Source organism: Colius striatus, chromosome 1 (genome assembly GCF_028858725.1).
Source record: "Colius striatus isolate bColStr4 chromosome 1, bColStr4.1.hap1, whole genome shotgun sequence".
Classification (NCBI taxonomy): domain Eukaryota; kingdom Metazoa; phylum Chordata; class Aves; order Coliiformes; family Coliidae; genus Colius; species Colius striatus.
The window spans coordinates 112,630,087-112,655,701 of NC_084759.1; the positions used below are offsets into that span (position 1 = coordinate 112,630,087).

At 38.5% G+C, this 25,615-nt stretch overlaps 2 protein-coding genes across 2 annotated transcripts in view; both read right to left on the reverse strand.

Moving 5' to 3' along the window:
* Positions 1–1,467: 1,467 nt before the first annotated feature.
* C1H3orf38 (chromosome 1 C3orf38 homolog) lies at positions 1,468–9,107 on the reverse strand. The gene is made up of 3 exons (XM_062003372.1): positions 8,911–9,107; positions 6,821–7,041; positions 1,468–3,273 (listed from the first exon to the last, which is right to left on the reverse strand). The coding sequence occupies exons 1-3, from the start codon at positions 9,041–9,043 to the stop codon at positions 2,677–2,679; spliced, it is 951 nt and encodes a 316-aa protein (XP_061859356.1). The 5' UTR covers positions 9,044–9,107; the 3' UTR covers positions 1,468–2,676.
* A 5,126-nt stretch (positions 9,108–14,233) lies between these two features.
* ZNF654 (zinc finger protein 654) overlaps positions 14,234–25,615 on the reverse strand; it is a 37,549-nt gene continuing 26,167 nt past the window's right edge. Inside the window, exons 7-9 of the mRNA XM_062003382.1 lie at positions 22,664–22,805; positions 18,646–20,950; positions 14,234–18,270 (exon numbers count right to left, since the gene is read on the reverse strand). Coding sequence (XP_061859366.1) covers positions 18,263–18,270; positions 18,646–20,950; positions 22,664–22,805 — 2,455 coding nt within the window. The 3' untranslated portion in view covers positions 14,234–18,262. The remainder of the gene's footprint in view (positions 18,271–18,645; positions 20,951–22,663; positions 22,806–25,615) is intronic.

Here is a 25,615-nt window from a genome sequence, read left to right on the forward strand (position 1 = left end):
AAAATTTAATTCTAACTTCCACTAAGGATACATATTGTAAACAATAATCAGAAAACTGGAAAATTATCTGTGATACCCTGTGGTGCAGTACTGCAGCTACGACCCCTGTCGTGGCACAAAAGTAACATACTTCAACACACAGAAAATGTCAAGTAGTAGAGGAACTGCCGCCTCTCTGCGTCCTCTGCAACTCGACTGCAAACAGGTCAGCCACTGCTGACTGGTCAGGCAGCAGCTTTCAAAACCCAGTTCTGCTGCTTTGCAAGATGAACCATTAAAAAAATTGAATATTTTTTTCCAGATAGAAATAAAAATGCATTTAGAAGGGAAAAGTATGCTTTTGAAAGAGGGAATGTAAGCCTGAGAGAAAGGTGTATCACAGGATAAAAAGTCATAGCAGTTAAAAACTGCAGAAATATAGCATCAGCTGTCAGTGCCTAAAAAAATTCAGGTAGTGAGACTTCTGACAAGCAGATCCTGTACCTTTGCCTGCATTTTACAGCAGCAGCCTGGGATAACTGCTGCTCATCAGCAGCCATCAAAGGCTCATCAACCATTGACACCAGCTGCTCCTTGCTAACTACATTTTGAAGTAACCCATTAAACACACATCAAAATTAGCTGCTGCAAAAATCAGTAATTCAGCAGCTAATGAGCACAGACTAATGTATGCAGGTTCATAACACCAGGTCATCAGTAAATCATACAGCACGTACTCCACTCTGCAACAGAATAGGGATTTACATGGAGGCCACAAGGCTGTGACAATTTAACACCTTCTTGTGTATTTTGTGTAGGAGAAGTGAAGGAGTAAGGACAAATTCATTAGGTACCAGCCCTAGTGAAAAGCTGAATTGACACAATGCTCCTCACATTCAGTATTTCAAAGTTATCATACATAAACATTTGGAATGTAAGAATTAACACAGACTGCTATTTGATCTTTTGCTTAATCCTACAGGACAAAAAAAACCCCATTTCTCCTTTCTGTTCCTCAAGCTGACACTAGCACTTGCATGGTCAGCCTTCTTACAGAGCTGACAGTCTGAAAGGCTTCTGACAATGAGCTAAGTTTTCACTGGGCTTAGTCCCCACTCCCTCCTGTTTGAAGTGAGCACAGGCATCAATGCCAATCCCAGAAGGAAGCAAGGACACACACCTGAGCAGAAGAAAGGGGGCGTCTGCACCACATCAGCTTAAAGCAGCATGAAAACTACACCCCTTAGTCATATTCCCGTTTAACATACTGACTAATGTAATAGCTACGCTGAAAAAGCACAGTTCTGCAAACAATAACGTTTTTAGTTAAATTACAAACCATCATGCTGAATGATGAAAAGGTTTCCATTTAAGCCTTTAGACAGACTTTTGTCATCACCTGAAGAAGAATGCATCCCTCAACACGAGGAAAATGCTTCTTCCAAGTTTTAAATTTGTGTTGTTTTTTATTTATTATACATCAGCAGCTGAAGAAGACACAACTCATCTGTTTATTAGGAAAGACCATTCCAACAGAGTACTCGAACTTTTGCTATGAAAAGAAAGTATTTCAGAAATTTTTAAAGAGAGCTAGAGATTCAGACTCTTCATAAAAATCAGTTCTGTGTATACTTAAATCTTCTTGTTTCTTCTCACCAACCTATAATTTTACCATTTTTCATCTTTGATAAACATATCAAACCCAAAAGAATTGTTCTCATGTTACAAAAAACGTTTCAGTTTTCAAAACTTGTTCTACGATGGCAATAATTTCAGTTATTAACTAGCATTTGGATTATTTAATATCACCTGTTGTAACACCCAGTGTTATCAAATCAACTTCTAGTCAATGTAATAAAGCAGCTCAGAGTAAATAAAATTCTTAATTTGAGAAAACATACAAAAATTTACAACTATTATGTTTAAAAGTCTATTAAGTATATACAAAATATTTATCAAAACATTTGGTTCATACAGTGCTGTTATTAAGTCATTAAATCATCTATTTGATCCAAGACAGTGCTACATCCATCTCAAATCTGTCTGCCTGAAGATATAGATGGAAAAACAGAGTTTGTATTCATTACCAAGCTGGTATCATAATGTAAAAAGAAAGGAAGCTATTAATCCAAAGGAAAAGACTTCACTGGTGCTAAATTCCCTGCACTGCCCCATTAAACTGCCTCTATTTTTCAGAGATAGAACCACCTTTAGAACATAAATGGCAGCATTCCTATTCATATTGTCTGTTCTCTCCAAAAACTCCTAAAGTGGCAGACAGTTTTCTTGTGACTCAGATGTCCATTTAGACACTTGCCAATCCCAGTTTCAATAACCCAGATGCAGTGACTTCCTGTTACAGCTTTGGTGACCCGAAGAGAAGCAACCTGCAGTTTGTGAACCACAAGTCATCTAGTTCATCACATACTGCTGCCAACCCATATTTAAATGTAACCATGTTTTGCAACCAGTAAGCAAACTAACTCAATTCCTAACTACAGTACAAAATCTAAAGTAATACTCTGAAATATTTCTTAGCTCTTGGAAAGCTTCCCAAAAGCATCACCTGTGTTAATACTTTAGACTCTGTATCTCAGTTTGTCATCCACCATATACATCCCCAAAAAGAGACAACATCACATGGCTGCAACCATTTCAATATTCGGCTAGGCATTACAAGTGCTGTATGTTGCCCCCTCACTCAGCCACGAAAAAATTGCTGAGAACTTCTGAGCCTGAAACAGTCAATTCTTTCCCATCGTAAAACTCTTGCAGTTGCTTTGAACCGTATTTTATGGAGGGTTTTTCAATTTGCATCCCAGGCTCCAGTGCATTCTGACCAACTACTTGAAGATTCACAACTTTTATTTTCCAGGTATTCTTCCTAATAGGACAGCTAATGAGTCCAAAAATTAGTTCAAAGATTCCCAAGCAAGCGTTGTCTCTAAGTACTGTGCCAGCCACTGCTACCAGTACCAACCCATGTGGAGACATGGCACATTTCAGTCCATTAGCATGCAAATTAGGGTTGAACTGAAGGTATTCTTCTTTAACTAAGGAGAGCAGTCGAAGGCTCACCATTTCTGCACCAACATATTCTTCCATGTTTTTTTCTAATGTGTTGTAACATAACTTCATTTTGGCATTCTCCCAGAAATGCTGTGGTCCCCACCCTTCTTCAGATTTTACTCCTAAGGGATGCTGAGAATTCAGGAGTTCAAAGAACCATTGACAGAATTCTTCTGCTAGGTCATGAAGGTCTTCTTGTGCAGACTTTTGTGTCTCTCCATGACTCTGCAATCAAGCACATTTTTCTTCTTAGAATTATTTAGACTTCACATACAAGATAACCACTTAGAACGACATAAAATCATTTAAGTATTTATTTTAAACATTCTAGGTTTTTCTCAAGTGTTCTGAGATAGAATGCCTGAAGAAAAAACACAAAGTAAAACCTCATTTATTTTTAAGATCATGATTATCTTGTCTAGAGAGCATGGGTAGGGTTCTTTGAACTACAGTTACAATGGTCCTTCAGTTTTGTCCTGGTCTACAATTTAGAAAGGAAAATCCTCATTCTACTGGGCAGGGGAAAGATTTTTGAACAACTGCCATGAGACTGGGATTCCCACGCTAAGAGACAAAATCTCTGCTGAGTAAAAAGTGTCTCAGTTTGTAACTTTTCACCAGCCTTTACATTTCCAAAAGCAGGTTACAGAAAAACAAGGATACAGACACAGCCTGAAAAGCTAATCTCATATTAAGGTGTATCACTTTACTAAGAAGTGCTTATACATAAGCAATTATCTGGACATGTTTTCCCCATTTCACGTTGCCTTCAGTTTCTTCTTTTTGGTACCTTTTAAGTTGGTGAATTGTGATGGTTTCTGCATCTTCATCTATCGGATAAGAACAAATAGCACTTACCATTAGGAAGCCACCTTTTGAATACATAAATCCTTATACCTGAAGCTGACAGAATACTTCTGATTTATAGAGGTATTTTACCTATGTTAGTGGAACCAGCTAACAAAATGCATAGCTAAACCAGGAAGAACTGAAAGTCAAAGAATTAATGTGTTCCAGAACTTTTTCTCCACTACATCACATGCCTGAATTTAGCCCCAATTGGCAGCAAGACTGGTAAAACTCAGTCACTTTCATGAGTGATGTTACATTGTATCTCTAATAGGAAAAGAGACCAAATCAAAGAAAACTATAACTTACAGTAGCTTTGTGGCTCCAAAACAAACAAAAGTGTTAAGGAATCTCAGTTACTTTTCTCATTATACAACTGATCACTTAAACCAAACTGAAATAATATGACCTTGGGATAGGAGGGCTGCAGGGATTTTCACATAGCAGCGTAGCCTTAGTCTGGGAACAAAGGCAACTGCATTTAGCCTGTCATAAAATCCTTCCTTCAGACTGTCATAAAATCCTTTGTTCAACACTGAGTTTGCTGAGAAAGTGTCTTTAAGTAGTGAGACAAAGTAAACATTGCTAGCAGACAGCCAGATCTTCACAGAATAATTTGAAAAGGCTCAAAGATTCTTGTCCTGTCTAGAAGTCTTAAGAGAAGAATGTAGCAGTGAAAAAAAGTGCTAAACCACTCAAAACCCATCTTCCACTAGCTCCCCACAGGTTATGGACAAGCCACTGGTCTGCTTTGTTTCCTTGTTTTACTGAAAATGACACACACACACTCCTAAAATGCATGTAAGATGTAGGAGATTAAAAAATACTTCAAAATAATATTTATGTTTAATGCTGGGTTGCTGGGACTGACAACAGAGTGCTGAAAATACAGTTTCAAAGCCAAATTCACAGTAAGTAGCAAAAGCGAGTATCAGTGAGGAACCGATGGTCATGTTATTAAAACCATATCAGAAGAGGGTGATAAACCACTCCAAGTGTTGTATCACTAAGCATAGTGCAACAAAGTAAGCAGTAAGATATTTTAGACACCATTATGGGTCAAGCTAAGAAAAACATCTATTCCTTCCAGTTGAATTCTTGGTACGCCTACAACTATGTGTAGAACGAGCACATTTTAAGTACAAACATTTAGGAAACAAGTTGCTTGGCAATTACGTATTTAGGACAGATTTTTATTTTAAATCTACATTTGGTTTAGAGGATACTTCTTTCTAATTGAAGCATCACTATAAAAGGAAGCAATGAGACACTCAAATAACAGTCCTGTGAGCCTGTCTAATTTGTACATACGTAGTTTGTTTAAGCTCTGTCTTTTCTTACAATAGCTATGATTTTTTTACTTAAGAAAAATAATTCAAACTCTCCAATGTAAAATATATGACACCCAACTGTAAGGCAATGTGTTTTTTGAACAAGAACTAAATGTACAGTTACTTTGCAAGGCTTCTTGGTATTTGCAAGACTTTTAGAAGTAAATCAAATGCCAAATTTGCTAACATGGAAGTCTATTAGATATTAAATCAAGTATGTTTTAATTAAGTATGAAAAGTTTGAAGACTTCTACATATCAATGCTGTATTTATTTCACAATCAACTGTAATTAACTTCTAATTCTGCTAAGGCTTGTGCACGTTACTCCCTTCAAAATGGTGAGGGCAGTGAGAATTAAAAGAAAACAAAGGCAAAGAAAGATGTGTGCAGTAAATAACACAGTTGAATTTCTCATTCTTACTTTCACTTCTAAAACTTCACTATGCAGTAATACTTGGGAAGCGTTCTTTTTTCCTCCCCGAAGAATGCACACCAAAAAAATTGTTTCGAAAACAATTCTCGGCTAAATCACAGTTCTCATCAGTTAATCCTGAGAGAAAGATCAGTGCAGTAGGCTACCAACAGCTACAGAACTCTAACAGTCCAGCTGGTGGGGCTGTTGCCCATTAGGTCTCTGAAGTTCAAGACATGAAAGAGCAAGGTGGCTATTTAGAACTACATGGTAAAGACATAAGACAAATACATCACTGAATGCTCATTCTACCAAGAGCACTTGGTAAATGTTGAATTTTAAAGTTTAAAATAACCTATAATTGCCAAAATACATTCAGTTATGCTGTAATATATGTTACTAATGTCAAGGGGGAAAAAATGACACAGACTTGGCACTACTACAAACTTTACATTTCAATGACAAAACAATTTGCTAAAACCCATTCTGCACTCCAAATGCAAGAGGCGAGAAGGAAAACAGCTTACAAGCAGTGTTGATTGCACTGCCTCTAGAAGTAGATCATGGCCACTTAGGAAAAGATACTTTTCTCTCCCCTCCCTCTCCCACTGCACTTTCGACATTTGGTTTTCACCTAAGATTTACTACGGACAGTGTGTCTTCGCTCTGCTCTGGGATGTGCCCTACCAGTAGTATCACTAGTGCTTGCTGCACCTTGAGAGTGATTGGAAATCCCAGATCTACACCAAAAGTTTAAGAAGATCCACCACTTGAAAAATTACAAGAGGCTATGTGCAGGGCTTCTGTACCAGTAACAATTTTCAGTTGTACTTGAATCAACATAATTATTTGAATATCCTCTATTTTAGCTTACAGTACAACTTAAAAATGAAAAGCACAAAGAAGACTTCACACATTAGAGTTCAAATGCACTAATATACATGGCAAGACGGAGGAGAAGACTGCTCTGCAAGTAACATGTTGGCACAGACACCTTTAAATGATGTAACTACAACAAAAACCCAACCAAAACCACACAAACCAAGAGTTAAGGAGATTCAGTACCTTCCCAAACACAGGTGAAGAACTACATTTTGGATGTACATCAAAACATTTATACTGGTTATCCTGCAAAAGTAATACTAAACATCCTCAGGTCTTTCAGAAAGCAGCACTCACCTCTGCATAAGGTTTTCTCTCTCCTGAGTTTGATACACCTGGTGCAAACTGCCCACTCCAGTACTGCTTTACACGATCAATGAGTAGATGTTTCTCAGAGGAAGGAGGCACTGAAATTCCTTGTGCTGCTAAATACCTAAAAATTATTTCTCGGTAGACTTTTCTGCGTCTCAAAAGTTCTTCTACATTTTGGCTGTAAACCAAAATGGCATGAATGGCTTCTGCAAGTAAAGAAATTTAAGTTAGCAGTTGCTTTTCTCATGATTAAAACCCAAATCTATGCCATTTCTTAAACTCCTGACTAGCACCTCCAAATACAGTAGAAGATAGGCCTAAATGAATTACAAAGACTTAAAAGTTTGTTTGCACACTATAATCTGACTTTATCAGAATAGACATAGAAGACATCCACAAACTGGGAAGGTGTTTAAAGAACAATGCTGTTTTGACTGAAGACTTTGCTACCTTGGAATCGCTACTTCCACTATCAATGTCTGCTTGGAACTTAACTATTATTTGACCTTTATGAGAAAGATGCAACTTTTTCTTCTACATGAAATTACTAATATTCAAATATTTTCAAGCTGTTGAGAAACTTTAGATAATACAGTAGATTCTACCTATACAGATAGTACAGTAGATTCTACCTATACTTCCTGAAGTGTAGCTAGCCTTAGCATCAAAAAAAGTTCATTTAATATGAAATCCTTTAGGGCTCCCTGCTTCGTGTCACCATACAGCACCTTCAATTAGCAAAAGCTGAGCTTGGTTTCATTCTGCATTTGAAATGAACTGGACAGGTCCTTCTGAACAGTGAAAGTGAATTTTTGCATAAAACGAGTAGTTCACAAGATTTGGTCAGAGAATACACTGTCCCTATGCAAGTTTTCAAATGTTTCCTGTGAACAGGAAATTGACAGAAAAGCAGCCACAGAGTTAATCTCCAGTTCCTCATATGCAGAACAATAATTCCAGTACTAGAGGTTTGCAGTTTTTTAGTAGTTTGTGAAAGTGAGGCTCCGTCTAGGTTCCTGAAGACTGATGAAAATCGAATCAAATTTGTTTAATCTCCACGGTAAAGTAATTGCTACTTGCAGGTTCTTAACATCACATATGGTAGCACAGTGACAGGGCATTGAAACGCAACTTTCAAAAAAGACCCAGCCACGAGGCTCTGTGGCAAAATTAGAAAACACTACAAACTAAAATTCACTTTTAAAGCATCTGTGGTAGTCAGTTCTCATCTGAACTCAGGCTAGGTATATAAGATGTTACCTATAAAAACTCTTAAGTTCAAATAATAATAAATTAATAGCTGAAAATAAAACCCCATCAAAACAAACCCACAAAAAACCCAACAAAACAAAACAAACCCAAACCAAACAAACCCACCCCAAACCAACAAACCCACTACATTTTATTTTAACTACTAACCACTGCAAAAGACTGACTAAAAGGCAAGAAGAAAAAACTACAGGCATAAGAACATTTACAGAAATGCGTTTGGCAAGCCCGGGGTGGAAGGGTGCGTGGTGTGGTCTGAGAGAAAAAAACAAGAAGAGCCTGAGATTGGAAAAACTGTTAAAATCTTCTAGAAGCCCCAGGTTCCTCGGCCAAAACAAACCCCAGACTCCCTGCAGCCGAATCCCGGTGCCGTCCGTGTGTACGTAGGTCCACTGGCAGGAAGGGCTCCCAGCAGCTTGGGCCAAACAAAACGAAATCGCACGCTTCGCCCCATCCCCGCAGCGGGGCAAGGTGCTGCAGCTTTCCAGAGCACCTGGAGACCCCCAGGCAGCCCCAGCACAGCGGCCTCGCTCGCCCCCACTTCAGCGCGCCGCTGTCAGGCAGCGCGGCCCGGCCCGGCCCGGCCCAGCCCGGCGGCGGGGGAGCAGCGACGCACCCGCGGCCCCCGCCAACGCCTCCCCTGTTCCCCTGGCTGCCTCAGGTTGCTCACGGCGAAGCGCCAGACGGCAGCAGAGGCCAGAGGGGTACAGGGGCGGATTTCTGCGTTCTCGCGCCAGGGCCCAGCGGCAGCCGGGCCGCGAAAGGCCACTGCCGGAGTCGGCGTTCCCGCCGCGGGCTGCGCGCACCTTGGCGGCTCTCTGGGTGCACCAGACGGTTAGTGACGGTATCCGTCAGCGCCATCAGCTCCTGCGTCTCAAGAAGCTCGAGGAGCTCACGGCACCCGGCTTGTTCCCGCGCGCTCAGCCCCGCCGACGCCATCGCAGGACCTGGCCCGGCGGAACTGGAGGTGCCGCCGCTTCTCCACTCGCAGCCCTGGCAACGGCAGCTTCCTGTACGGCGGCCTCAGCAACCCCCGGCGCCGCACACGCTGCCGGCTGCTGGAAATTGCGGCTGGCAGCAAGGTTCCGCCACGGAGTGGATGCCGCCGGCAACAGCAGTGGCGAGGCTGGGCCCCCGGCCTCCTTCGGGAGCGAGACGCACCGCCGGCGGGGTGCGTGCCCGGGCGCCGTGCCCGTCCCCGGCCTGCCCGCAGCTCGGCCCTGAGAGGCAAGGCAAGGCAAAGGAGGAGCCCACCACCCTCCGCGCCAGGACGGGAAAACACGAAAAAGTCAACTTCACTCTCTGCATTATATAGACGAAGAGTTTATAATTAAACATCACCTTTCCCTTCCAGAATGAGCTCCCCTCCTTTAAGACAGGAGGGTAGTGGCTGGTGGGCGGCTACGACCCCCTCTGCCCTCGGGCTCTGTCTCCCAGGCACTTCCCCTGCTCTGGAAGCCCAGCAGAGGACGCCAAGGAGAACAGAAAGGGAAGCTCTCACACAAAACAGTTTTCCAGTGCTGAGGTGGAGTCCACACATCAGTGTGTGACAGAGGCCTTAGACAGACAAGGCTCCAGGCAGGATCCAGCTGAGCACCGCAGTTACCAGGGGGTCCTCAGGACTGGCAAGGTCCAGGCCAGTGCCCTCGGTGGAAACAGCCTCTGGTAGTTAACTGCTAGGCCTTAAGGGGTGGTAACATCTACTACGTGCAAACCTTGAACCATGTGCTGCACCTCCACTTGGCAGTATTTTCTCTGTCAGTGATAGTCACTGCATGGATCAGGGACACAAAAGAAAAAGGAGGAAAAGTGAACAAAAAAGGCAAAAGAAAAAAAGAGCAGACGCTTCAGTTGAGATAAGGGCCATAAGCTATGTGAGTGGTGGTGCTAATAAAAATGCAGGTTGGAACAAGTGTTTGACCTCACTGAGTCTGAAAAAGCAGTCACTGTCATCAAACCCATGCTTTAATATGGGTAGCGTAAGGAAGCTACTTTTGGTGTTAAAGCTGCCTGTAGCTTCAAAAACAGTTTGGCCTAGATTCCTGTAAGGACACACAGACTGTCACTTGAAGGCAGAAGTTAAAATTATTGGTGATGCTTTTGCTCAAACTTAACACTTCATGTCAGGCTCTGTTCAGATCTGTAATAGCAAATGCCTGCCTTCAAGATCTTGTAAACCTAAGACAGAACATCTACATGAACAGAGAGCACATTCCTACCCTTATTACAATGCATACATTTTGGATGATTGCTTCCTCTTAGAGGTCTAAAAAAAAAAACAAAACTGTCCATGCAGTTCTCCCACATTTGTCAGAAGGAAAAACAATGCACATTAAGCTCCAATAATACCTACTCTCTTGAGTTAAAGCAATGAATTAAAAATAAACCAGAAACAGATTAAACAATTTTAGCCATGAATTTTAAGTCGAACTTTAACATAAATATTCAGTCCTAAAGCATCTGGAATGACTCAGTACAATAATGCTCACTGTTTACTGTACCTATTTTCCCTCTTGTATACATCTTCATTTATTATTCTTTGTGCAGTTAGAACAATGTGTAACAGCTTCTACTGTCAAGATCACCCTCATGTATAATATGCATGGCCTCGCCATACAGCTGTTAAACATTCCTGCAAGACACTCACGAAAATATGCAGTGCATCATTCTGCCTATCTGTATTAGAGTTTACAAAGCAAAATTGGTTGATAAAAAATTGGGATTACCCACATGCCATCAAGTTAATTTTGCTGCTGTAATTTAAAATTTCTTGGAATTAATCCCACAAGCTGAAAATTGGAAATTTTATAAATGTATAAATGACCTTTCAAGTTGCTTATGTTTCAATAAGCCTATTTAGATTTGCAGCCTTCAGGTGACTACTATTTAACTGAATATTCTAGAACTCAGAGGGAAAAAGAAAAATGAAGATGCCATTTTCACAATTAGATTATTTTGATGTGTTTGGTATGTTTTCAATGGGGGGCAGGGGCAAAGGCAGGTTTCCTTAGAATGGTCACATTCCCATTCATCCTGAGAGAAATGCATTATCATCACAGAGACTGGAGAAATTCTTTAATATTCAGAACAGATGTCTCTTATGTGTTCCCCATCCATTTCTTACCATTTCTTATTTTAAACAAAGACCAGCTTTGCTTTCCCTTTGGGAGTTGGAGGAAGGGCAGGATCTCCAAAGTAGGGGGTTTTTTTTGTCTTTCCCATAACTCAAAATTCCCCATTGTTTTTATTTAAACTTTCGGTTGACTTTGATCATTGACCAGCAGTGTAAACTAAAGAGAAGGAAAGGGGAAGATGTTTAGTCTATATAAACAAAAGGTGACTAGAACTTTTGTAATGCTAAACTGTTGTTGTAGTTTAAGGAGTCACTACAGGTGATACTTTCTGTTCCCTAGCCCTTAATTTATTTATTAAAGTAAATAAATACTTTATTTATTTTATAAAGTTCAGAACTTTATTTATTACAAATTATCATAGAATGATAGGGGTTGGAAGGGACTTTTAGAGATCATCTGGTCCAACCCCCCTCTAGAAGCAGGTTCACCTGTTATCAGGTCACACAGGAACATGTCCAGGAGGGTCCTTGTCCAAGGAAGGACACTCCACAACCTCCCTGGGCAGCCTGTGCCACTGCTCCGTCACGCTCACAGTGAAATAGTTTTTACTTATATTTAAATGTCAACTGCCTTCCTATTTCTGAGAACACAGTGCAGAGGTCAGGCATTGAATCAGAAAGTATTGGATTTAATGCTAGATACTGCTTCAAGTCATATGGGCATTGCTCTGTCACCCAAAAGACAACACAAACGTATCTAGGTCTATATGGATTGGCAGGAACTGAACTGAAAACACTAGTTACAGACGCTTTTTTTTCCCCCCCCTTTCTTTGAAAGCTAAGGAAAGCAAATGAGAAATTATTAACACACTGATATGAATTCTAATATCATCTGTAGAAGTGGCTGGTTTATAATTGGGTATAAACTTAAGGATACTTATATACATACTTAAATGACACCAGCCATTGTAATAACTGACTTCACCACTGTCATATACTAAATTTTCCAACAAGTTAGCTTATAATGGAGTATGCTGACAAAGATGACATCCACAGCCTGAAAGAATGTATTAAAAAAATGGACTAGAGTAGCTAGTTACCATATGAAGCATATTCAGTTTAACTCTACTTCCCATTCAATTACATTTCATAACCTTGAATTGATATTTTAGATCTCCTACCTGCCATCATTGCTACTACTGCCAATGTTTTTTTCTTACGTAATTCTGAAAATCAGAAAAAAATAGTTCTCTAGTATGATCTTTTCAACTTTCAGCATACTAAATCCATGTACTTCTGAGTTACATCTGTGTAGTTGGCATCTGCCTTAAAACTATTTCAAGCACCCCTGCTCCCCTCCTTGGTCTACCTAGCTAACCGTTCATCCAGGCACCCTCAGCCTCCCCTGGTGCTCAAAGCTCATTGTGTAGTCCTTACAATCCAACTGTTTAACATCAGACACCAAGCTTTTCCTGTCCTGTTTACCAGGTCACATTGGGCTGCCAACTTAGGGTGCAGTTCCACTGAGAAATTGTTACTTCTGCCTAAAATGTTAGCATGCCATGGGAATTAAAAAAACATCCAGGGCATAAGAGTTTAGATTTGCCATATTAATTACTTTACAATAAATTTATCAAATGGCTTGTACATACATTATCATTTTGATAAATATTTTGCCTGCAAGATGCATAAGCCATGGTACCCAAGACTGAGAATATTTACCCTTATGCTCAATCTTGGTAACTTTCTTAGACAAAGACCTTGTCAGAATTACACTAAGTCGAGAAAGGCAACTTTGAAGTTACACACACGCACAAAATTGGCATTCAAATTCGTGCAAAAGACAGTAAAAATCTGCAATCAGAACATTACAGATTTACAGAACTGTGAATAATATATCTAAATAATCCAGTATTTTCAGATGATAGTATTGAACTTTTTGAAGCAAAAGAAAAAAGCAATTACACTGTCTTCATCACTGGATTACAGCATTCAATCAAGGGGATTTAAAGCAATGGAAAACAATGGGAAACAAGTGTATCACAACAGAGGTTACTATCTGTATTGGTAGCATTATCAGAAACAAGCATAAGCTCATAAAGTGCAACAGCTGAGGCTCAGCTCTATGTATTAGTGCCAGCCAGTCTTCCCAGGAGGTTTAGGCCAGCAATTTGGTACTTGTAATGCAGAGCTACTGAAGAACAATTTTATGATAAAGACTAACAACTAGAAGCAGAGGTGTCTCAAAACTGCTGCATCTAGACCTGTTTGTGGCCCTACACAATAGCTTCAGAGTGATTAACTTCCCCCACATTTTGAAGCCATTTCCCCCCAGGAGTAAACACCAGAGAAGCCATTAAGATGAACACTAGATACAACTTCTCCTTGCAAGCTTTTATCTCCCAGCCCCACCTCCACTGTGCCAGCCTTATGTCATTCTCCATACACATGTTGAAAAAGCACTACATCTGCCCTTTCTCACCAAGTCTGAATCTTCACAGGTCCTGGGTGATCACTGGGGAGGATCCACATTTCCCCTTGTGTCCCAGCTGCTTCATCAGGAAGTGTACTGTATGAAAAAGACACGATGCTTGTAAATTGCTTGCACTAATGCACTACATGCCCTGATTAAAAGGTCTGATTCACAGTGCATGTGACTATTTAAACGTTTTTCAAGTTGCCAGTGCTTTGAAGATGGGTAGAGCCAGTCAAAACATGAGGAGTGGATTGCTTGGTGTCTAAGGCTCCAATAAATGCAGATGGAAGCTTGTTCTGCAGTAGGTGTTCTTCATGCCTCTCAGACTGATGACCAGAAAAAATGTCATTCCTCTCCCTCACACACAGACGTGCTTCTCTCTTCAATTATCTACTCATAAAGAATCTGTAAATAATACTATGCCTTTTTGAAGGCTTATTTACCTAAGAGGTCTCAAATTTATCAGACAACGTAATTAATTAGCCACAAAGAAGACAAAAGGGAGGAGAGACAAAAAAATAAACAAACAGGAGTCCTGTTCTCATTTTCTTGGTAATCTTGTGTATTCTTGAATAGACTTCAATAGATTTACTCTGTTCAAATCCAAATATCCACACACCTGGAACATCAAAACCTGGCAGCTTTACACAGCTGCTGTATAACAAACACGTACCAAATGTAACATGGTAACTATAGACATTGCAGCAGTATTTGCAGAGTGATTACCCAAAAGACAAGATCAATTTCTATCAACAACAAAGACAATGTTTTATTGAACAAATCTATGTACAGTACAAAAAAGTTTTTAAAATGAAACACTACTGTTGATTTATTGCAGTTTGATGGCTCAGTTTTAATTTGTACTCTTATATAAAATGCAAAGTAAAATAATTTAACATTCAACAAGGAAGCACAAATCTCCTTTCTTGCTGAACCTGCGACAGCTTTTACAAATTAAGAGTCCCAAAATGCATATGCTGCATTTAATCAGAAAGGTGTTATACAGTACCAAATAAATTAAGAAAATAGTAACACTATCACCCCCTTTGAGTCTTTTGTCCATAGCACTGGTGTTAAACAATGAAAGAAATGAGTACAGCTGAACCTTCAATGTGATATTTAATGTTATAAATTATCCAAACTATACAATTTATATAGTTGCAATGAATATGGCTAAATAACCAAAGTACCAGTGACCTCTCCCCACAGATATGACCACTTTCAACCTTTCTGTATTTCTTTTTTTTTTTTTTTTTTTTTTGTGAAAGGCACCTACCAAGCAGCAAGTCTTTGAAAATTAGAACTTATGTTACCTTTACAGTGAACTGTGATCGGGTTAGAGCAGATAGTCTTACAAAGTCTAAATCCAAGTTATAGCCACCTGGAGGAATGTTATTAGAAAACAATTATCAGCAATGAAATGCACAAACTTTGATCCAACAAAGCTCCTAAGCTCATGTATAACTTCAGGCAGCTTTAAGATATTTGCATGCTTACGTTACACATGTACTTCAAATACTTATTGAATCAAAAGTCGCACATCCTGAAGACGTATTTCCAATTACATCATACAATGCCTAGTGCCTGGGAAAAAAAACCCCAACTTTGAATTCTAGATTTGGATTTCAGCTGTATAAGTTGCAGGCTTATTATAGGGTAATATTCAGCATACTAGTGAATCCTTAAAAAGCATGTAGGATTATCCCCCACACCTTACAAGTCTCTTTTTGCTCCTAATTAAAGCTGCTTAATACTGCAACAATCTGAGAACACCCACAGGTATCAGACAGCACTTTAAAGAAAATGCAATGCCTTTTGAAGTCAAAATCGTTACTCAAAACAATAACATTACCATCCACTTGCTATTATAAGTCAATTCAGCATATTTCTGATAGGTGTTAGGTGATGCTAAGGTTCACCTACAGATGAATTCAGCTTTCCGGTTCTCCAAAGTGTATATACTGAACACATGGCATAAACAAATGGTGGTTTCCAAGAAAAGCATCTTTGAACAAAAATGAGTTTAATGCAGGTACAAAAAATTATGGTCACAGTTTATGCATGTACACAGATGGAGTTATCTACACACTTTAACCAAAGGAATACAAGTCTCAATCATGTTTTTAAAGCATCTTCAAATACATGGAGCTCCAAGAAGGCGGCAAAAAAGCACCAAAGATTAAAGGTACAGTTAAAAGATTATACAAACATTTTTTTTTCTTATCTATTGATAGAGTTTTCAGGTTTTTTTAAACTGTAATTCTTTAAAATAACTTTTATTCCCAAAAAATATATTTATGCAAATTTAACTAGATTAACAATGTTAAGGAGAGAATGGGGACCTTGGGAATACTCAAAATGATAACTGGGTCCTTCAAAATTAGTTGGTAACTTGAAAGCAAAAATTATGAAAGTGCATTTGGCTGATAAGGTCCCCATTAATTTTCTGTTTAAAAATTTTAGTGTAATATATATGTAAATATATGTATATAGTATGTGTATATACGTATATATTATGAATGATGCATTTAAATCAGTTTCTTTTTGCAACTGAAAAAAAATTCTTTGGTGCCTCAAATGACATACAAATCTCTGAAAGCGGGACAGTCATCATTAATGTAGTGCACACATACCTGTGATCATAATTTTATAACCTTTAATGTTTCTCCAACTCAAAGTTAAGGCAAAAACTTTCTAGAATTCGAGAGTATGATTTTTGAATTTGCATTCTTTTTACCTCCCAAAAGGAGAAAAGGAATTAATACAACTATCTGTTTAACTTCACAGAGGATTACTAGCAGAAGCATTACTGAGCTATTTATTAAGTTCCAGATGTATTTAGCAGCCTATTGTACAACGAAACCCTTGAGTTTTCAAGTGTGAGCCATTGTTGCAGTGAACAGATCCTTTATGTACCTTTTGATTTTTTTTTTACTCATTAGTTTTTATGTATCTGTGGATTTAAGGAAGTTGGTCATCTTATTCCATACACACATTGTGATTAACTGTTCAGTAAGCAAACTATCTAAGCAGAAACAATTGGTCTTTGCTGTCCTGCATATCTGTGATGACTTCATCTGTGCATACCAACTTTTACCAGTATACTTTCTGTGCCTGCAATCACATTAGATTTTTCAGCTACCTGCATAGAACAAGATCCCAAATTAAGCAATTTTTAGGTGGCAAGACAGTATGAGATAAATCAGAAGACAAATTAGCACAGCATTTAGACAACGTGCATGTTTGCTACACCTCTGTCTGGGGCAGGAAGACCAAAAACTACAATAGCATCTTTTTGGTTTCTGAATGTCCAGTATTTCAATGTTGCAAATGGAGCTGAATGACTCAAATTTCCTACCTTTATGTTCCTATTGTTTCTATGAACACAACAACTTTGCATAAAGTGCTTAGCATTTAAGTCTAACTCCTTCACTAACTTATGGGAAAGGCTTTATCTTTTCAAGAGATGCTACTAGATAAGGTTGTCATGTGTCATAAGATTGAGTTGATTTCCTCCCTTCCTCTAGACAGTAGTTAATGTACGGAGTTGTGACCTACCATTAAGCAACATTACACATGTGAGACAGGCTCTTCCTGCTATTTTGTCTGCCTGTTGTTTTTTTTTTTACCTAGGAAGACATCCCAAGTTTTCAGTCATACTAACAGCTGAAGGACTTCTATATTTGCATAAAATTGCCCTGTAATATATGCTTAACCCGTTCACATTGTGCATTTGTTTCAAGCTGCTTACATGAATAGCCACATAATCTGTGCATGTGCTGCTTGCATTCATCTTCCTGCACCTACAATAGATGTTTTACAGAGCACTTTTAAAAAACGGGTTTCCCACAGCCTTGAAAAGAGCTTCTCTTGCATGCAACTGACTTCCACTGTGCGTAACTTCCACAATGTCACATCAACTCACTTCTCCCTTGAGTGCTCTGTACTTCAAGTTTTTGGCTGTTTGAGCATTCCATACATCTTAAATTTCTTCCTACGTTCCTCTTTTTTGGATTCAGAGTACAAGTTAAATAAATGAGCTCCATGCTTTTTAGTGGATAACAGAAGCACATACTCAAACTTTGGAAAAAAGAATGCACGTTTCCTCTGCGTGTTTCATATCTATATTATTATAACATAACACCTTCTTGAATATTTCCTATCCACCTGTGTGGATGGATATCCTTTAACCACACAGTTTCCAACTAAAGCAGCTTTCAGAATTGGCTGAAATTTTATCTCTGTAAGGCAATTAACTCTGTTTTCTCTGCTTGCTCAACTGTATGCCTTGTTTTCCTTAAACATTCATGCTAAAAAGACTGTGCCGCTAAGCTTCAATCACACACTTGGAATGAATGTGGCTTTTCGGATAACTGGTACTTTGGGGATTTTGTAGCAACCTTTCTGGACTCAAGACCTGCAGAGCTCCTATTATTCCTCTGTGAGTTTTGTCTAGAAAATGTGCTTTGTATTTATCAAGGTCATGTTTCTCTTTAGTAATTTGAGACTGCTTTATGATTAAGGCCAACTGGAGAACGAACTGATGCTTCTTCATGTAGTGTTTTCTTACACCACTGCTCGTTTGATACACTTTTCCCACAACAGTGAATCAGGCACCTGTAAAAGAGAATGAATTGGGATCAAAATGAAGACCAGCCAATCTAAACCTAAGGACTGCTTATATTTTTTAACATGTCTAATTTCAAACATGCAAGGAAAGACAGATCAAATTACTCCCTTCTGTTTTACAAAGTCTTTTCCATGAGAGCCACCTACCAATTCTCACAGCCTTATTCTTATTCTAAACAGCATGTTCAATTAGAATTTGCAATTAAGCAGTCTTATGACTTAATTGTCCAAGTTCTAGCATATAACAATTGCTTAGAAATCATGTCTGTCTCACCTACTCCATCACATTGCCTGTTTGAAGATCACTTTCTCATTGGTATTTACCTCCCAAGAAACCACCTCAGAAATACTGTAAAGACTTACTTTCATCATCTGAATCAAATCCAAAGAGCGTCTGACACTTCTTTTGTGCAAGGTGAGCCTCAAGTGCTTCTGAATTACAGTAGATGGTCAAGCAGTTGCCACATCTAAATCGTTCTGTTGATTTGCTACAAAATGTATCTTGTTCAGAATGAGCATCTACTTCATCAGTCAAAATTTTTCTGCGTTTTGGCATACTAATGTATCGTTCATCAAGGTAACTCGGAGGCAATGGTCTAAAATACGGTTTTGTTAAGATGACACCATATGAAGTATTCTCTGTTGTCTGATTTGGTTTAGAAGATAATTGCAAGGCAGGAGGATTATTTTGTGGTGCATCATGACAGTTCTGTAAAACTGGTAACACTGACCCATTTTCTGTCCTTGTTTCATTTGTTACTCTGTCCAAATGTGTTTCTGATGACTTTGATGATGTCTGATCTAGGCCACTGTGCCCATTGACTAGTTGGTCGCTAACAACATTACAGTTTTCAGAATTTAGCTGTAACACAGGTGTCTTTTGGTCTATCAAAACTGTAGCACTACCCTCAGAAGAATTTTCATTTCCATTGTGAATTACATTATTTGCTTTCTTCTCAACACTTTGAATGTATGTCTTTGGTTCTGTAGAATCCTTCCTAGACTTCCAAGTTGGAATTGGTAAATCTATGGTTTCTTTTTCATTAATAGATTCATCATCATCTTGGTTACTACAAAGTTCTGAAGGATCATCTGAAGAATCTTTTTCACTTGCATCTTCTGAACAATCTGGTGTTTTATTTAAATAATGCTGAGCCTCATGTTCATACAGTAAAGGGAGCTCCTCAAATAGCTCACAGCACTCTGCAAAGTTGCACTGAGCTTTAAAAACACTATGACTTTTTGTATGTTCTGCAAGCTCAGCTGACAGCTTAAATCTCTGATTACAATTAAAGTGTAAACAAAAGTAAACATTTGGATACACATGTCTCTTCAGGTGGTCTATAAAATGCTGGGAATCAGCAAATTTTCTCTGGCAGAACCGACATTTTCCATTATTCCATTTCATTATGTGCTGCTGCACCTTCAAATCAGTTGGATGGGTTTTTCTTGCATGTTTATTGAGAAATCTTATCTTTTTAAACACTCTAGCACAACCATTAGCAGGGCACTTAAAGGTTCCTTCTTCATCCATAGCATCAATGTCTTTTTGAGGGCAAAAAGCTCCATTCATTTTGTGCAGAACAGGTGATTCTTTACTGGAGCTCTCATCATCTTCTGGCAAACTTTCTGTACTTAAAGCATCAGGAACGTTGTTAAAACAGCTGTCATTACTATTTTCAGTAGCATCATCCTGGTCACTTAGATGGTTTTCCACTGCATCAAATATCTGTTCTGCATTCTCTTCCTCCACCTGGACCACTTGGTCAGCACTTGGAGCAGTCTCTGGTTCATTATCTTTGGAACTATCAGAATTCCCGTTTTCAAGAGACACAGGAACATCAGAACATTGTAGTTCATTAGGAGCAGGAGTCTGCTGACCAGCCTCAAGAACTGCAGCAAGATGTTGCCTTTCTATCTTCCTGACATGATTTTTTAAGTGCTTCAGCATAAGTCCTTTTTGCCTGAACTTTCTGGTGCAAAGTACACAGGAAAAACTGCCCTTTTTTTGGTGAGCTTGTGCATGTTTCACAATGTTACCACCAAGAAATTCCTTGTTGCATATTACACAGCGGTGCCTTGGTACGGTTTGATCTAACATTTTAGATGCCTCAAGAGCTTCATTGTTCTTTTTGGCATTACCTTTGGACTGGGCTTCAGAAAGGTCCTCGGGGTCAAGCTCCCCATTGCTTACATCTGTTAAACAGACACGTTCTTCACTCAGAGCCCTATACTCCGCTAGCTTCTCTGTATTTGCTGTAGAGTTTTCCAGTGTACTTTCACTTAAGCCAACAAAAGCTTTATCGCCCAATAATGCTAAACAATTCTGCTTGATCATCAAGAAGTTCCAGAACTCAGGATCAAAAAACAATCCTTTTTTCAAAATTGGAAGCAATTCAAAACGCACACGGTTTTGAACAGAACTAGTGCATTCATTGTATTCTTCATCTGCACATTTATATAAATGTTCAACAGTGTAGTAAGATTCCAAGGTGCGCTCCAGAAAGAAGACTGAAAGAGCACAAATTCTGAGGATTTCTAAGTCATTTGGCAGAAAATGAGCGATTGCTTTATAAATAAGACTTTTCATGCTGGGATCTTCACGGAGGTCCAACTGTAGGGCACATCCACATATCTCAACACATATCTGAAGACCATCTTCACCAACCTGCAGGAAGGAAATTACAGCACACATAATTACAGAGTATGTATAATGGTATTTTCCTTACGGGCTTACAGAAGTCTATAGCTTGAAGGTGAAAAACAAAAAAATATCAGACCCACAGAAAAAAACCCCCAAACTAGTATAAACAATGTTCAAACATCAACATCTCATGTACTTGCAAAATGGGGGTCCAGAAAGCACCCTGATTGTAAAGTTCACCTAAAGGCATGTACCTTTGAGAATCATGGCCAAGCAAGTCCATAAAATACAGATACAAAAATGCTCAAAACCAACATCTGAGTTGTGCTCAAAGCTATACAGTTACTGTCAACAAAGCTTCATATTTCTTTGCTACGTGCAGTTCCACAGTTAATTATTTGGGGATATAAAACAAGACTGTAGCAAGTCATATCTGATCTAGCAGTATCTTCTGTCTGCATATTCATTACCTAGGCTGCTTCATACTATAATTGGATAGTTGCTCTATATTTTGTCCCTGTTCTAACTCATTTAACTTGCACTGCATAAAAATATAAGCTATAAAATATTGCCCTCAATTTTGAGCAACGGCCACCAGGGAAGCTATAACAGCCCACGGTCAAGCCTTCTAAAAGGCTTGACTCTTCAGAATTGACAAGCTGCCCTTCTTCCAATGAGCAGCAATTCCTATTCCACACTTTAGGCTGAAGGCCCTGCCTTAAACATGCAATTCGGAGGGATCATTAGAAACACACTGCTCAACAGGTGGCAGATTAAAGTAGAAAGAGTTTCAGAAAGTTTAGAAATAATTAATACCTAGCTATATTTAAATGTGTGTTCAGAGATACAGACAACATCTCAGATGTAATGGTTTACTAAAAAATACAATCGTTCACATGCAAATGGGAATAAAAGCTACTCATGTTTTTAGCAGGGGGTTGGACTAGATGGTCTCCAAAGATCCCTTCCAATCCCTACTATTCTGTGATTCTGTGTGATGTCACGAACAAGTACTTTAGAATACATACTGAGACTAAAATCTTGAACAGCAACAAATCATTGCATTTACAACTCTCTGGCAGCACCTGTGATAAAATGTGTAGTTCATCTGTGGTACAGAATATGGCAGAGCTCTGTTCAGTCAGGTTAATGGTAGGAATCAACATTTGCTTGGAAAAAAACTTGCACTCCTATGGGCGAAGTGTTAAACATGACATCTTTTGCAGATGCTTATATAGGACAGTATAGGACTAATACCTGAAGTATGAAACACAGTGCACTTCTCAAACAAAATTACGTCTTCTCCTATCTTAGTCTAGCTTTTCTTTTAATACTTCTTCCCATTTGAATAGAACTGGTGGAAGGATTCAGGACTTAACAATGGTGAAAGGTAGATAAAAGAGCATTACAAGTCTTGTTTCCTTAAGGAGCCAGGTTGAAAAAAACCACCGTCTTTCACATTTAATCCGTGGATTTAGTCTTGTCAATTATTTACAGCGGATGACAATCCTCAACACACACAGAAAGAAAAGTTCAGAACTCAGACAACAAACAAATAAATAAATAAATAAATAAATAAAATGCACAACAGATCAAGGGCACATTGTAGAACTTCACAAAATTTTTTAGTTAATATTGTGTCCTTCCCTGTCCCCTCTCAACATGTCACAAAAAGTTGTCATCCAAAAATATTAATTAATATTTAATAATAAATTATTACATTAACATTTAACTTACTTCATCCTTAATGACTTTCATGAAAGGGAAAATTACTCTGACATTTGTAGCAATTCTTAAAAGCTGGTAGCACTGGTCAACAAATACTTGTTTTGATGGGTTAGTTTTAAGCTGCAGTTTACTCCAAATGAAGATCAGGTCCCTATAAGTACAGAACAAAATATTTTTATTAAATTGACTTTTAGAACTCTATCACTAAACATGATGCATTATTAAGAACAAATATTTGCATATTCTGTAGCTAAAATAATATTTGAGGGTGTAATGACAATCTAATTAACACCACAACTGTACACAATGGAAATTACAACTTAATTACTTTGATAAAGCATTCAGGGTACCTCCTATCACTAAGCAAAATAGAAATTCAACAAAATATTAATGTATTCAGCTTAATAAGAGAATTGCATAATAAAATCAGATTCTGTGTGATCTATTCCTTAACATTACAGGCAGCTGAACAGCAAGTCCTGTGTGCTCTCAGGAGTTACTTTCAGTGTGAGGATGAGGAGTCCTCCAGGAAAAGAAGTGTTTGGATGTGGAAAATGGGAGCACTAGAGAAAGCTAGTTTCTAATAGGGTCCTTGACAGGAAATACTGACATTCTCCATTTATGCACATTACAACAAAATTTTCTTTTTTTTTAGTGCTGTCATCACTGGTCCTTCTAGCCAGTAACAGTCACATGAAAGTATCAGACTTTACTGCTATTCATACATCGCTATGACCTCCAGTGAAATAACATTTCTGACTCATACAAGGAAATAAAAGAATAGATTGCTAGACATTGTGGCAGAGTTCTTAAACAGGTAATTGTCCTGGACAAAACCACAACAGTAATGTGATTAGCCTATAAAATATAGTTGATTGGAATTTTCAGCCTGTAAATTCTATGCACTTTAATTCAGAGACTTGGAAAGGCAACTGGACTTAACTTCTAGTTATAAGAAAATTTAGCAGCACAAAGGTATGAGTAACTATAGTTTGGACCTGGCAGAAATACTATCATAACATAACAATGAAAACGGGATAATTCAACTTTCATTTTTCTGAAGGAAGACATTTTTTTATTCCACCAGCCTCTTCCCTCAGAAAATACAAACCCAGTTACTAACAAAATATTTGGCTAGTCTTCCACTCTGCACTATGCTAGATAGAAAGCAGACGACCCTTTTTGAGATTAAGTTTGTCTCATGAAGCTTGTGCCTGCAAGAAGGGAAGTAACAGAACTGCCTATGACAAAACACCAACTTCACTTAGAAATTTAGGATAGCTCTCTCTACAATTCTGTTGGACATTTTGAGAGCCAGGCAAGAGAATTTGATTGCTTTCTCTCATTCATAACCTAGGAAAACTGAAGTTGAAAGAAAGATCAAGGTTATATGGGGGAAATTGTTAAGACATTCTAAAAGCAGCTCTACCCACAAAAAAAACCCCAACAAACCAAAGCAAACATCTTACAGGTTTTCTAAAGGCATAAGCTGTTCACCTCTGCCCTTACCAGGCTGGAAATCTAAATTCCTGAGAGTCTTTGCAAACTTCACATATAAGTTTGAAACTAACTAGTGTCTTCATGTACCAAACCATTCATAAAAATTCAGTGACAGTCTCAACCTGAAGTACAAAAGAAGGAACTGAACATTTTTGCTGTTAAATGTTACAGCAGTTAAAACCACAACTTATTCTCTGCTTAGTCTCACAGGATTTCAGAGTAAGCCATTTCAATACTAATCCCCCAAAATTTGAGAAAACTCAAATTATTCTTCTGAGAGGTTAGTGGTTGAAGTGGCTTGCCACATGCTCAGAAAAGAGTAACAGCTTGAAAGGAAAGAGATGAAAAAGGAATGGAGAAAACTAAAAGTAGAAGGAACAGCTCCACTGCCAAAGAGCAAGCTGTTAAATCAGTTTACCCATCATTTGACTAGACTCTGACGTGAAACAGTATTTCAGTCTTACTCCCTCATGTAGACATGAAGGCTTCTCCTCATGCGCATTTCTGACTCTTATAATCATTAAGGATTAACACATTCTTAAAAGAGCTGACTGGACTCTATTTCAACCACTTAAATGCTTTGGATACCAACTTTAACGCTGAAATTAGCAGCACTTCAGATACTTCTGTCACTGACCACAACACATATAAACTTGAGATACTGTAGGTGGGAGTACTCTTCTATTTGCTCAATTACTATGGCAATATATTAGTACAGCACTTAATGCCATTTACTTCTTGGATAGTAGAACTTAGTTCACACTATGGCCTCTCTTTAAACTATCATGGACGTGTATTGGGGCAACTTAATTTCTTACTGTGAAATCACAGAATCTGGTACCTCTTTTTTTTAGTCAATCAGGTATTCGAGCCTGTTACTCTCACAAAACACCAAAACTACGATAATGCTTCCATTAGTAACGTAAGAAAACACCTAAGACCACCCTACCTTAGCTAATCCAAAAACCTTTGCTAACGTTGGTATGTAGAAAGTTTGTCTTTCTACATACCAAGAGGGAAGAGGGTTACAGATAGCACATTTTACCAAACTGTTATCTAATTAACAAAAGTTATCTGAAGACCGATTGAACATGGAGGGAAAAATTCCTTGACACGAACCACTTGAAAACAGTCAAACCTGCATTTAAAAACTGCTTGGCAGAGAAGGTAAGCATTCTGCTACATCCCTTCCATCAAAACTTTTGTCTGCCTTCCTGAAGACGTGTCACTTTTTGATACTTGAAGGTCATTAATCACACCATTATGGACTGATCTCTTACTAATATCTTGTAAACAAATATTTCTAGTAAGGCCATGCACAGCTTGGTTTGTGATGAATCTGTAAGTGGGCTTTCACTCAGCAAAACAATTCAGATAATCTGAACTTAGAATTTTTCTTAATGTCAACGAAAACAGTAAGAGTTTTCTGAGAGAGCTGCCTAAAGTCCATATTTTGCTGAG

Bases quoted from the DNA above. Each gene is read 5' to 3' on its own strand.
- C1H3orf38 (XM_062003372.1), bottom strand. From the start codon at position 9,043: ATGGCGTCGGCGGGGCTGAGCGCGCGGGAACAAGCCGGGTGCCGTGAG. The intron at 7,042-8,910 runs GTGCGCGCAGCC...CTTTACTTGCAG, and splicing joins GCACCCAGAGAGCCGCCAAG to AAGCCATTCATGCCATTTTG. The intron at 3,274-6,820 runs GTGAGTGCTGCT...GCTTGATTGCAG, and splicing joins AGAGAAAACCTTATGCAGAG to AGTCATGGAGAGACACAAAA.